The 14,720-nt window shown below is 40.5% G+C and overlaps 1 protein-coding gene across 1 annotated transcript in view; it reads right to left on the minus strand.

The window, feature by feature from the left end:
- Positions 1-5,120: 5,120 nt before the first annotated feature.
- Positions 5,121-14,720, minus strand: part of cul4b (cullin 4B) — an 80,445-nt gene continuing 70,845 nt past the window's right edge. The window contains exons 18-20 of the mRNA XM_041195278.1: positions 13,472-13,644; positions 7,444-7,596; positions 5,121-6,454 (exon numbers count right to left, since the gene is read on the minus strand). Coding sequence (XP_041051212.1) covers positions 6,359-6,454; positions 7,444-7,596; positions 13,472-13,644 — 422 coding nt within the window. The 3' untranslated portion in view covers positions 5,121-6,358. The remainder of the gene's footprint in view (positions 6,455-7,443; positions 7,597-13,471; positions 13,645-14,720) is intronic.

The following is a 14,720-nucleotide window of genomic DNA, read 5'->3' on the forward strand; positions in this document are numbered from 1 at the left end:
GCCTTTCATTTATACAACAGGGATTGCTGGCAGAGGCAGCCTCTCTTTTCCAGTAAGTGAATCCCCCCAGCTTGGCCCTTCACTTTCCCATCCTCAGGAAGACAGGTCTGACCGAGAGCAGCAATGTCAGTCTGGAATCTTATTTCTGGACAGTTGTTCCCAAGATATCTACGAGTGTTCTAATATTACAAGTTACAAAATTTAGAGTATTCTTTCTTTGACCACAAAGATGGTGATCTCACTCAGTGCAATCCCCTGTCAGGAGAAAGTGAGGCAGCCTGTTTTTGGGCACTTTTTCTAGCCCCCACTCTCCATTTAGGGTGAGCAAAGGGTATCCTGTAGAGGAATGCTTAGTCACAGATGCTGCTACCCAATGACACTTCTGTCTCAACACAGGTATCTAACAACCTTCATGTATCTGTTTCCTGTGTGCAGATTCTTGACTAGGGACTCCAAGGTTCGCAACCCTCTCTGCACAGTCAATCCTCCATTGCCACAGGGCTTCACAGTTGGACCCTTGCCTGTGACTTGATTTAACGTGGGACCTTGTGGGGGACCATCATTATCCACACATCTTGACGGGTTTATGGTCAGATTTCGCTAATGCGACAAACCTTTGCTGCTACAGTCTTCTTCCACCTTCGCAGCTGGTAAGATACAGTCTTCCTTAACCTGGTCTGCATGTAGACTTTTCGGTCACACTTTGTCCAACACCTCCCCCTAACCTTGCTATGGGTGGGGGGTTGGGGTGTGGGGGGTGGGCCCTACCAGGAGCAATATTACAAGTTACAAAATTTAGAGTATTCTTTCTTTGACCACAAAGATGGTGATCTCACTCAGTGCAATCCCCTGTCAGGAGAAAGTGAGGCAGCCTGTTTTTGGGCACTTTTTCTAGCCCCCACTCCCTCCTGGTGGCATCACTCAAGGGATTATCGGAACACACAAACCTCCCCCCCACATCAAGTTGGCAATCCACAGAGTGGTCTGGGCTGCAACCAATCCATTATTCTGTGAATCTGTGTTGCAGTCACACTATTTGCTCTTGGGCTATTGCTGCACTCTTCGTACATTTGAAATTGTCATAAGGTTAAACTTTGAGCAGTTCACCATCAAAACTGAAGCCAGTTCCTGCCAGAATACACCTGTTCAGTTTAAATCCCTTAACATTGTAAAGGAAAAGCTAAGAGAATGACATCTAGTTTAACGGACTATCACAATAGGTTTGAGAGAGTTAGGTCTTTTTACTCTAGAAAATAAGAGATTTTGATCCGGCTGTTTAAAATAATGAAGGCATTAGATTGTGTCTAAATGGAGAGACTATTTGAATTAGACAGGTCATAGGCAGCCAGAGCACGAGTGTTAAAATACATCAGCACAGAGCTAGAGGTGAAGGGTCTGATGAAAGGTCATTCACCTGAAATGCTGTTTTTCTTTCCACAGATCATGCCTAACCTCAGTATTTATAGCATTCTCTGCTTTTATTTCTGATTTTCAGGATCCACAGCATTTTGTGTTTGTCTGTTGTGATATTTCTTTCTGCAGGGAATTATCACTCGTGCAGAGAGCTACAAAGCTCAAAAAGGTGGAGCTTTCTCTACCCATGTCCACTTCTCTTCCTGGTGAAATAAGCCATTAGTCTCTGTAAGATGTATGCGATGAATACACCTTATTGTTGCTATGAGAGTACTTTGATTACATTCAGTTCAGTCTGAAATTACATAGATTAGAAAGAGTAAGAAAGGGTTCATCATTCCATGTTAGAGATGAGGCCAGGCTTTCTGTTTTCTCCAACAGAGGCTGGAAGATGACATTAAATAGTTCTTAATTTAATTCAAATGCATATGGCAGCAAAAGAGCAGTTGTATGTCAACAATTTGTATCAAAAGTTACAGCACCAAGACCTCAAACTAATTTTCCTACCTGTGAAGACAACTGGAATTTGAAGCTCCAAGATTGAGGTATGACTGACACTCCAGTACTTGTTACTGAATATTGCAATCGAGTGTCAATCGTGACTCCTCAGGTGCTGAAGGAGTCTGTCTCTACATGTAGCAAGACCTAGACATCATTCAGGCTTGACACAAGTGCCAGGCAATGACCACTTCCCGATGGCATTCAAAGGCATTACTATTGTTGAATTCCCCCATCATCAAGATCCTGCAAGGGTGGGGGGGGGGGTCAGCGGTTACCATTGACTAGAAACCTAACTGGACTAGTCATACACTGTGGCTACAAGGGCAGGTCAGAGGCTGGGGATTCTGTGACGAATAAATCACTTGCTGACTCCTCAAACCACTTCCACAAGTTGCAAGGCAGAAGTTAGAAGTGTGATGGAATAATAATCACTTGCCTGGAAGAGTGCAGCTCCCACAACTCCAAGAGACTCTACACCATTCAGGACAAAAGCAGCTACTTGATAGGCACCCCATCCACCACCTTCAATAGCGCTGCAACAATTCTGTGATTCACTCCCTCCATTACCAGCGCATAGTAACATCATTGTGCATCACCTACACTGCAGCAACTGACCAAGGCTCCTTCAACTGCACTTTCAAACCTGTGACTTCTACTATCTAGGACAAGGGCAACAGACAGAACTGCCTGCAAGTTCCCCTCGAAGTTACACACCATCCTGACTTGGAACTACATTGCCATTCTTTCACTGGCACTAGTATAATTGCTCAAAGTTGTTCCTATTATTTAGCTCACATAATCGTTGATATATATTGGTGTAAGAACACAAAAAAAATCAGCTTGAGTTCAATTAAGATTGATCAGCAAAATTACAATATTCAAAGTAAAACAGAAATAGCCCTGATTAATCTCTTACAGATATTTCATAATACATATCACACTTTGCAATATTAAATATACTTCAGACAGCCAGGACACATTCAGCTTTAAGAGCCAAAGTTTCAAAATGAAGGTGCAATTTCATTACAAGAATCTCAAATATATCAATATTGAAGACTCTTTTGTAGCAAGTTGCTATACAAACCACCTTAAAAAGGTGTTAGCCATTTTTCTTTTTAATTAGTAATCTTGCACATTGGGACATGGGCCATCATCTGCCGAGTGGACCATAAAAGTTTTCCTAAAATCATGGACAGCTGTTACACTCTGCCAGATCCATAATGAAAATTAAATAAGGTAAAGCCAACTTTGTGCAACATTCACAGCATTTACTGTAAACTCAAACTGAAGTCTCGATCTCCTCACTCAGTGCAACCTCCATTTACTAAAGCAAAATATTTTGGATGCTGAAAATCTGAAATAACAGAAAAAGCTGGAAATACTCAGGTCAGGTAGCAGCTATGGCAAAGAGAATCAAAGCAAACATTTCAGGTTTGATGAAAGGTCACAGACCTGAAGAGTTAACTCAGTTTCTCTCTACACAGATGCTGCCACACCTGAGCATTTCCATCATTTTTTTTTTCAACCTCTATTTACTGCTCCCTGTCACAAACCTCTGGTGACTGCAGAAATTTTGCAATGCATGTTCCAATTCACATTCATTTCATGGTCAATGCCCTTACTGTTGAGCCATCCCATGCACATTTTATCTGAATGTTGAAATACTTAGTTAATTAATATAGAATATTTTAAAGTGGTTGAAATGTTCAGGGTATTTCAGCATGCATTTTGTTTAGCATTTTAGCCAGAGAGCAAATGTGGAGGAAAAAGGAAATGCATGATCAAAGACAGTTTGGAAACTCAAAAGGCAAAATGATAAAAACGCAGGTATGGCCCATAATGGGATAAGGGGGCTGTTGCTAAAACACCTCATATACAGCTGGAATTGAGATACTGCTAAGGCAGTCAAAATTATTGAAGTCTGCAAGGCCATTTACCAAACGCGTTTAAAATAATAAAGGCTTTTGAACATCAAGCTGCCTGTTAGTAAAAAAGGGCAGCTGATCATTTATGACATACTACTTGGAGAACTGATGAAGGGTGAAAGATTGGGAGTGGGGTAAACACCTCAATGTGGCCATAGCAAATGTACACCTACACACACGTGAGTAGATGCAGCCCAACTGTGTAGTATAAGGTGAGACCTTTTTCACCAAAAGTTTAAGGTGTGTTCTCAGGGTACTCTATTCACCTCAGGTGATCATGAAAGTTACAAGTCTGATCAACTTAAACAAGACTTTGTGAAGGAACCATTATATTAATTGCTATTTAATATAATACTACAGAACAGTTAAATACAAACCAATAATGTTATTAGTCAATCTATATTAAAGCTCATCATTTAAAAAAAACACTTGGGCTTGAATCAAGCAGAGGTTATGGTGGCCAGGCTAACGGCCCTTTGCTGCGATCGTAAACATGGGACATTTGTTTATATGTAACTTCTAGCAAATATGAATAAATTCAGGGCTTATGATAGACCAAGAATCTGCTGAGGATCTAAAGAATCTCTTGAATCCCCAACTTGGCTAACCCTTGTGTCTCCATCTCAATTTCTCAGGTTTGCCACTGTGATTCAACAGTAAAGACTAGGTGTATTTTTTGCTAAAATGAGTGAAAAAAATTCTGGGGGCTAGCAAATTGTGAGAAACTAAGAATGAGGTTATATATTATTCACTAAAAAGTTTGATAAATCAATAATGTAGCACAACTCTTTTTGCTCTCCAAAGTTTTGGCCGAAGTGGGTAATCTAGTGCAAAGGAATGCACAGGATTGAACGAATTGCCAATATCAGTTTTAAAACTGCAATAGCGAAGAGGCAGCTTCATGCAGCTTTGAACATTAATTAAGCTACTATTTTTTTCTTCAGTTTTCTCCCCAACACTCCTGACTTCATAAACTCCAGCTGAGGTATACAGTCTACAAGCATCAGTAATCCTACAGGACTAGTATTGACAGATTATTCAAACAAAAGAAGCATTACAGCCAAACCCAAAGGCTGTTTCCAACCAACAGCAACACACACATGCATCCCACAAGAAGTCACGATTCAGCAATCTAAATCCTAGCTAATTTTTTCTATCGCCAAGTTTGAAGCTTTAGCTTAAGTTAGTGTTTGCAGGTGGACAGCAATTAAACTCTCCCAATTCTACTAAGACAGGGGGAAGAAAAAGGGAGATTAATTATAAGGCTTGTTACACAGGAACTATTTATTCAATATTTATTGAACACGTAAACCTTGAATACGGACCTCTTCCACTTTATGTAAGGGACAAATATGTACATATATAACAAATTCATTTGGAAAAGACACAGTAGTCTTTGTGCACCTCTGTTGCCAGCTTGTAATTACAAAGGCTTCCTATTGTGCGTTAGATGTTTAATTTTCACATTCTTAAAAGAACTGAGCATGTTGGATGACATTTTATCAAATTCTCCTCCCTTTTCCTCCTGCGCCCCTGAAGTGAAAAGGTTTAATAGTACAGGAAATAAGCAATGTTTTGTACAACCCAAGCTGATCATAAAGATTGAAAAAAAAACGGCTTGTATTTTCTCGTGATCTACATTCTGATGAAAGTTATGTCCTGCCCAAAGTTCCAAATGTTGCTGCAATATCAGTGGTTAAATCTATTACTGTTGTGATAAATGAAAAAAATAACATGGCAAATGCTTTCGAATTTTCCAGCAGGGTCTAAATACAAAACAGACATCACTGCATTACACACAATATTTTATTACCCACATTCCACTTTTGGCACCTCCTTTAGTTGTTGAAAAACGCTGGCAAAAAACGGAACAAAATCCACATTTGTAAAATAAAACATGTATAGATAATGTTCACAACTAAGGATTGATACCATTTACTCCTTGCAATTCTAAAATCAATGTTAAAATAAAACTTCCAGAAGTGGTGAGCAATTAGTCTTCTCTCAATGCAGAGTTTCAAGTGTGAACAACAGAGGTGGGATGTCTAATGATGTCAAGAAGTTTGAAGACTCATGCGCTTTTACAAGAAAGAGAAAATAAAACAAGCTCTCCCTCCCCCAAAAAAAAACATGGACGCAACTCAAAATGATTCAACAATGATGTGGCTAATCAAGAAGATAAAACTGATGAGGTGCAGTTTTGCATTGCATCTGTTCTTCACAATTACCAAAAGTTAGTTTGAAAGATGGGGAGGGGTTGCATTTGCTTTTGGTGTCCACTGCTACCTCAAATATGTGGAAGTCCAACAGCATTAGCAGAGATTCACAAAGTACTCTCTGGATGGGCACATTTTCCTTCAGAGAAGTTCTCTCCCAGTTATTTCAGTAATGCCATCCTCCATATATTTCTAGGCAATACGAACTAAAAAAACTCATTTACTGGGATCAATACTGTAGCGTTAAGCCATTGACCATCCGAGATTTGAAGTGCTTGATGAAGCTTTTCTTCATCTGAATTTCTATGCCACATAGTTGTATTGGTTGGTATTTTCTTTGTCTCTTTCCATGTAGTCCCTGTCAATTAATGACTCTATTCTTTTCTTTAGATCAGCAGGCTGAAAGGAAAAAAATGTAAAACATTATTTACATGGTAGAAAGCAATTTGGAGATGGCCTAGATGCACTGCAGCAACTCACCAAAGCTTCTTCAACAGTACTTTCCAAACCTGCAATGTCTAGCACCAAGAATGACAGGGTCAGCAGACACATGAGAACACCACCACCTGCAAGTTTCCCTCTAAACCTGCCTGTGGTTGCACCTGCACCAGATGGACTGCAGCAGTTCAACAAGGCAGCTCACCACCACCTTCTCAAGGGCAATTAGGGATGGGTAACACGTCTGATTTGCCAACGATGCCCATATCCCATGAACGAATAAAAAAAAATGTGGTTTAAACATAGTAAATAATTAACTATTGCTGAAAAGAGAGACATATTGCTGAAGGTTTAGTCTTGCACTCATCTTGCACAAATGTAAGAAGCCAATATTACAAACGATCACAACAATTTATACCACAGGAGAAAAGGGCACTGATTGGTTGGCAAGTTGACTCTGATCAGCCAAGGTGTTGCCATGGAGAAAGCAATGGGGAGCTTGAGGCTCGCCACTGTTGATTGTTTGAAATTTGGTATTCTTGCGTTTATCCAGATGAATGCAAGACAAAAACCTTCAGCAACACATTTCTCTTTTCAGCAATATTCAAGTTCTGTACCTATAAGTGATTGAATAATTAATTGCAAATTCCGATTTGCTTTGAATTGCTGGCTATTCAATTGGGAAATCCTGTTTGCTTATAAGTGAGCACACTCAACTCTCACTTAAATTGATCTCCCTCCCAAACAAAGCAACAGTCTCTTTGTACGCTTTGATATTTCTCCAAGATGACTACCCTTTACTGTTTCTGTGGGGGAGGGTGCATGGTGGGGGAACAGAAGAATACCCAATCACTGAATATAAAGCCAACAACAGGGTTTCCTTTAGATTGCAAATTGCTGTATCTCGCACAATGATCTTTCCTGATGTAGAAAATACAGGAAACCCATACCTTGACTGGAAATTTCAGCTGATTATACACTTCAGATACAAGGAGGTTGTGGCTCAAAGTCTTTCTCATTTTCATGATTCGGACAATAGCAGCATCTATCTGATACTGTCTGTCCTGGAACACTCTCTCAGTAGTGCTGGCCTGTTCTTCGACCTACCAGAAAGGGCATAAGTGTTACAGTAGTCTTATTTGAACCTGAATGAAAAATGCTAACATAGTAATGCTAACTTCAAAATTAATTACTCTGGAATTCAACTCAACCAATGTTTGAAATAGAAAGACAAGTCAGGCAGTTCAAATAATTTCAATGAATCTCTAGCAATAGCAACTTGCATTTACATGGCGCCATTAACGTAGTAAATCATACAAAGGTGGAAGTAGACAATCTTGGAGATGGAAAAACATGGGGTTGGATGCTAAGGTTGAATATGGTCTGGTTCAGCATCAGACACTGGCCAGGGAGAATGATGGAATTGGTAGCTAGGAAATGGAACTGTGGCAGAGACTGAAAACAATAGCTTTGGTCTTCCCAATATTTAATATAATGGTTCCATCCAGTTAAATGCTAAGTGAATATTTTGCTCAATTCCCAAGGAGGGTTGGATCGCAAATTAGGTTAAATGCTAATCTTTCAAACTATCCCAATGCTTCAACTGGTTAAGACAGTTAATGTCATTCCAACTAGTAAATTCAATCCATAGTCTGTGCTGAGTTAATGGATTTCAACTGGAGCAGCAGCAAGATGTTACAATTTGCACTAGCAGTGAAGGGTCAGAGAGTTGAAAAATATAAATGAACCATCATAACACTTCTTGATTGTCACTGAGTGACCTTGGTTTTATTCACATATATGTTGAGAGGGGGAGATGACGACTATGAATTCAGTAAATGCACAAATTGGATGAAAGAGCTGCAAATCGCTTGCTGACACTCATTGTTCAAGTTCAGTCATGGATAACGGTAGGCACCTGTGCTACTGTACATTGGTCTTCAGGAGAGGAGAGGAAGGGAAAAAAGCAATGGCAAAAGATAGGAGGATAAAAATTGTTCTAAAAACAAAATCAATGGTCTTTTACTTTTGGGTTAAAAACAAACAAACAAAAAAAAACTGCGGATGCTGGAAATCCAAAACAAAAACAGAATTACCTGGAAAAACTCAGCAGGTCTGGCAGCATTGGCGGAGAAGAAAAGAGTTGACGTTTCGAGTCCTCATGACCCTTCGACAGAACTTTTGGGTATTAGGTTTACATTCAGATGGGTATTAAAAACTGTCAAGTTCAGAAATGGAGTTTAAACAGTAGTAAGTAGCATGCAGGCCAGCTCGATGGACACCCAAGTAGTGAACTCAGGAATTTGGTGGGTGAGGGAAAAGATGCTGTTCTGGTCTTGTACAGAACAAGGAATGGTCCCAGAGCTGGAGTGAGACACACCAAAACCTGAGAGTTAAGCTTAGAGGTGTTAATTGGGTAAGCAGGTAGGTGATTTTTAAGGTTCTTTTTTCTAAACTCGGCAATAGCTTAAAGTATTGGGAGATATTAGTGCACATTAAATTTATAGCTCAATTAGCTAAACTACTTAATATAACTAGAAATTATTGCCGGGTGGTATTTCTAAACTTGAAATTCTAACTAACTAAAATGCAATAAAAATGGCAGAGCAGGTGAAGTGTTGCAGCTGTAGCAAGGAGCTGTTGAACATCAGTGTAACGCACAGCAGCCACAGTATCTGCAGCTCAAAGCTCAGAGTTATGAGCCGGAGTTTGAACACTGCAATGACCAGGAGGCTTAAGCTAGGCTTGGCATCCCTTAGGCTAGGTTTTTAAAAATGTATTCTTTTATGGGGTGTGGGCACTGCTGACAAGGCCAGCATTTGCTGCCTAACCCTATATGTCCTTGAAAAGAGTGGCTTGTTAGGCTATTTTAGAGGACAGTTAAGAGCCAACTACATCTGGAGTCATACGTAGGCCAGACCAGGTAAGGATGGCAGATTTCCTTCCCCAAAGGACATTCATGAATGAGATGGGTTTTTGCGACAATCAATGATAATTTCATGATCAACATTAGTTTTGTATTCCAGGTTTATTAACTGAATTCAAATCTACCAGCTGTCATGAACCCAGGGCCTCTGGATTACCACTATGCCACTGTCTCCCCATAAATTTAACTCAGGTTTAGTCAGTGGTCAGGAACAGGAAGGTATGACTATGCATAAGGTAGCTAGAAGGATCCAAAGGTAACATTAGTAAAGCTTCAGCCCTTGCACTTGTCCAACAGGTTCAAGGCTCTTGCAGCCTATGTGGACAGGGACTGCAAGGAGAATGAGCACACTGACCACAGCATTGTGGTACTGGGAGTCATTCAAGTGGTGGTCGTGTGGGTGGGTGGAGGGGGCAAGGCATGGGCTTGAAAGAGAGGAAGTAAAAAGGAATGCAGTAGGCTAGACACTATTCTCTGGCAAGAGCTTGAGCTCCAAAGGCTATGCTGCCTGCACGGTGCCAGGGTTAAGGACATCTCCTCAGAGCTGGAGAGGAACTTTGGAGTGACAGAGGAAGGATCCTGTTGTTGCAGTCCACCTGGGTGCCAACGACATAGGCAGAACTAAGAAAAGGGTTCTGCTAAGGGAATATGAGCAGCTACGGGCTAAATTAGAAAGCAGAAGCATAAAGGTAGCTATCTCTGGATTACTACCTGAGCCTTGAAGAAATTGGTATAGGGTAAATAAGACCAGAGAGTTAATTGCAGGGCAGAAAAATTGACGTGGAAGAAATGGGTTTCGATTCATGGGCACTGCACCAGGACTGGGGAAAAGGGGAGCTGCACCATTGGGACAGCCTTCACTTGAGCCACCCTGGGGCCAGGACTAAACTAGGACTAAAGTGGGGGTTTTAAACTAAATAGTGATGGGTAAAGGGTTCACGTGAGGGGAGATTTAGAAAGCTAACAAGGTAAGACAAGACAATTATGCAGGGTATCAATATGGGTAGTGACAACAAACGTGTGTGGCAGGAAGAGACAGAGCATACAAATATAATGCACCAGCAAACAGGGTCAGAATAGGGAAAAATAGTAAAAAAAAAAACAGAATTAAAGGCTCTTTATCCGGATGCATGCAGCATTTGTAACAAGATGGCTGAACTGAGAGCAGAAATAGAAATAAATGAATATCATAGGATAGCCATTACAGAAGCGTGGTTGCAAAGTAAACTAGGATGGGAACTGAATGTTCAAGGGTATTTGACACTTTGGAAAGAGAGGAAGAAGGGACAAGGAGGTCCAGTAGCTTTGTTAAGAAAGGAAGTGACCAGTGGTGAGAAATGATCTTGGCTCAGAAAATCAAGATGTAGGCTGAGTTTGGGTGGAGATAAGAAATATCAAGGAAAAGAAGTCACTGCTGGGAATAGCTTATAGGCCCCCTGACAGTGACTACACTGTAGGACTATGTATAAATCAAGGTAGTACTGCAATAAACATGTTAATCTTCATATAGATTTCACAAATCAAATTGGCAAAGGGAGCCTTGAGGAGGAGTTCACAGTGTGTAGTTGGGACAGTTTCTTAGAGCAATATGTTCTGGAAACAACCCAGGGAACAAAGTATTTTAGGCCTGGTAATGTGTAACGAGACAGCACTATTTAAGGATTTCTTGTAAAGGGTCCTCTAGGCATAAGTGATTATAACATGTTAAGAATTTCACATTCAATTTGAAGGTGAGAAACCTGTGTGTGGAACTAGTGTCTTAAAAATAAATAAAGGCAATTATAAGGTTACAATGATAGAGTTGGCCACAGTGGACTAGAAAACTAGGTTAAAAGATAAAATGGTAGGTAAGCCATGGCAGGCATTTAAGGAGATATTTCAAAACTTTATGAGAAGGTTGAATAATCTGGCAAACTAAGGAAGTTAAGGATGGTGTCAAATTGAAAGAAAAGGCCAGATGATTTGGGAAATTTTAGAAAGTAGCAAAGAATGATCAAATACAAAACAATAAAGAGGGAGAAATTAGAATAGAAGGTAAACTAGCAAGAAATATGAAAATAGACAGTAAGAGGTTCTACAAATATGTAAAAGGAAGAGAGTAGCTAAGTAAACTTTGGTCCCTTAGAAGATGAGACTGAGGAATTAATATTGGGAAACAAAGAAAGAGTGGCGAGTGAATAAATATTTTCTAAGTGCCTTCATGGTAGAAGACACAAAAAGCTTCCAAAGAATAGTAAAACAAAAATCAGGAGGTAGAAGGAGGAACTTAAAACAATCACTAGAGAAAGAAACTAATGGGACTAAGGACTGACTAGTTCCCTGGACTGGATGACCTGCATCCTTGGATTTTAAAAGTGGCTCCAGAGATAGTGAATGCTTTGTTGTAATCTTCAAAAAGAATTCCCTAGGTTCTGGAAAGGCCCCAGCAGATTGGAAAACTGCAAATGTCATACTTCTATTAAAGAAAGGAGAGAGAAAGAAAGCAGCAAACAATGGCCCAGTTAGCCTAACATGTCATTGGCAAAATAATGGAATCCACTACGAAGAAAGTAGCAGCAGGATACTTAGAAAATCATAATACAATCAAGAAGGGTCAACAGTGTTTTATGAAAGGGAAATTGTTTTTGACCAATTATTTAAGTTCTTTGAGGATGCAACAAGCAGGGTGGATAAATGGAAACCAGTCGATGTAGTATATTTGGATTTCCAAAAGACATATGATAAGGTACGAATTAGAGAAAGGAGCAAGCCACATAAGGTGCCCATAAAAGGCTTTTACACAAGAGCTCATAGTACTGGGGTAATATAAGCATTGTTCGAGGACTTGCTAACTCAGGATACATGGTCTGTAACTGTAACTAGTGGAACAGCACAGGAATCAATGTTGGGGCCTCACTACTTAGAATTTATATCAATGCCTTGGAGGAAGGGACTGAGTGCATCTGTAGCCAAGTACAAGGATAGATAGGAAAGCAAGTTGTGAAGAGGATGCATAGAGTCTGCAATGAGATATAGATAGGTTGAGTGTGCAAAAGTTAGGCAGATGGAATATAATTAAAGAAAATGTGAAAATGTGAGGTTGCCCACTTTGGCGGAAAGAATAGAAAGGCAGAATACTACTTAAATGGAGAGAGACTACAGAACAGTGCAGAGGGATTTGGGTATCCTTGTACATGAAACTCAAAGTTAGCATGCAGAACAGCAAATAATTAGGATGACAAATGGGATGTTGGCCTTTATTGCATGGGGGATAGAGTATAAAAGTACAGGGCATTGGTGAGACCACACTGGGATACAGTTTTGGTCTTCATATGAACAAAAGGATATACTTGCATTGGAGGCGCTTGAGAGGAGGTTCGCTAGATTGATTCCTGGGATGAAGGGATTGTTTCATAGGAAGATTTGAGTAGGTTTGGCCTATACTCATTGGAGTTTGGAAGAATGAGAGGTGATCCTATTGGCACATAAGATTCTGAGAGGGCTTGACAGTGCTGCTAAGATGCTTTCCCTTGGTTGGGTGGGGTTGGGGGGCAGGGGCAGTGGAGGGAAGAATCTGGATCTAGGCAGCAGAGTTTCAAAATAAGGAGTCTCCCATTTAAGATGGGGATGAGGAGGAATTTCTTCTCTCATAAGGTCACTAAATCTTTGGAACTCACTAGCTCTGAATGGAGTTGAGTTGAATATATTCAAGACAGTTACAGATTTTGATCTACAAGAGAGTCAAAGATTAGGGGGGGGGCAAGTAGGAAAGTGGAATTGAAATCAGAATCAGATCAGTCATGATGTCATTGAATGGCGGAACAAACTCAAAGACTAAATGGCTTACTCCTGCTCCTATTTCTCATGCATTATTAATAAACGCCTAACTATCAGGGGCCCACCGCATGATACTGGTACTAGGTTCCTAAAAAATATTCCATGCTCCAGCATCAACATCCCTCACCTTGAGCACTGCAAAAAATTCACTAGAAGATTAAAAAGTTAAATACAGTACTCTATGCATTTTAACCGACAACATAATGAGTCATCAAGATGCGAGGGGTCTTAAATACCGTTTCTTTCATCTGGATCTGATTAATCTTGATCCTGAACAACTTATGTTTGAAATCATCATTACAGGTGAACTTGTCATAGTCTTCCACATCTTTGCTTTTCGGAGTCTTGGTCAGTACACGTGCTTTGCCACATGCCAAAGATTGCAATGTTCGTCGCAATTCTCCATCCTCTATTTGAAGAAATTTTTGGAATTATTAACATTATACAAACACTTGAGAGATATCTTTACCCCTCTTACCTTGAGAGTGCTAACTCTGACTTCAATATGATGCCACAGATACTCTTCAGTATTTTGCCTAAGTGGTCATTTTCATACAAAGGCTCAGACAGCAAATGTAAGTAGGTTTGTCAAAAGTGAGTGACATCACAGCTAATCCTGATCTCATCTGATGTCAATATATGCACGCACATCCAATTCTGCAAAATTCACTGGATACTTTGAGGAAAAAAGAACCTGGTTGATTTTTAAAAAAATATTCATTGACAGGATGTGGTGTCGCTGGCTAGGCCAGCATTTATTGCCCATCCCTAATTGCCCTCGAGGTGGTGGTGGTGAGCTGCCTTCTTGAATCACTGCAGTCCATGTGCTGTAGGTACAACCACAGTGCTGTTAGGGAGGGAATGCCAGGATTTTGACCCAGCAAGTGAAGGAATGCTGACATATTTCCGAGTCAGGATGGTGAGTGGCTTAGAGGGGAACTTGCAGGTGGTGGTGTTCCCATGTATTTGTGCCCTCATCCTTCTACATGGTAGAGGTCGTAGGATTGGAAGCTGCTGCCTAAGGAGCCTTCATGAGTTTCTGCAGTGCTTCTTGTAGACGGTACACACTGCTGCCACTGTTCACTGTGGAGAGAGTGAATGTTTGTGGAAGGGTTGCCAATCAAGCAAGGTGCTTTGTCCTGGATGGTGTCAAGCTTCTTGAATGTTGTTGGAGCTGCATTCATCCAGGCAAGTGGAGTATTGCATCACACTCCTGACTTGTGCCTTGTAGATGGTGAACAGGTTTTGGGGAGTCAGGTGAGTTACCTGCTGCAGGATTCCTAGCCTCTGACCTGCTCTTGTAGCCACAGTAATTATGTGGCTCGTCCAGTTCAGTTTCTGGTCAATGGTAAGCCACTGAATGCTGTTAGTGGGGGATTCAGCGATGGTAATGATACTAAATGTCAAGGGGTGATGGTTAGATTCTCTCTTTGTAGAGATGGTCATTGCCTGGCACTTGTGTGGTGTGAATGTTACTTGCTGCTT

The sequence above is a fragment of the Carcharodon carcharias genome, chromosome 9 (assembly GCF_017639515.1).
Source record: "Carcharodon carcharias isolate sCarCar2 chromosome 9, sCarCar2.pri, whole genome shotgun sequence".
NCBI lineage: Eukaryota > Metazoa > Chordata > Chondrichthyes > Lamniformes > Lamnidae > Carcharodon > Carcharodon carcharias.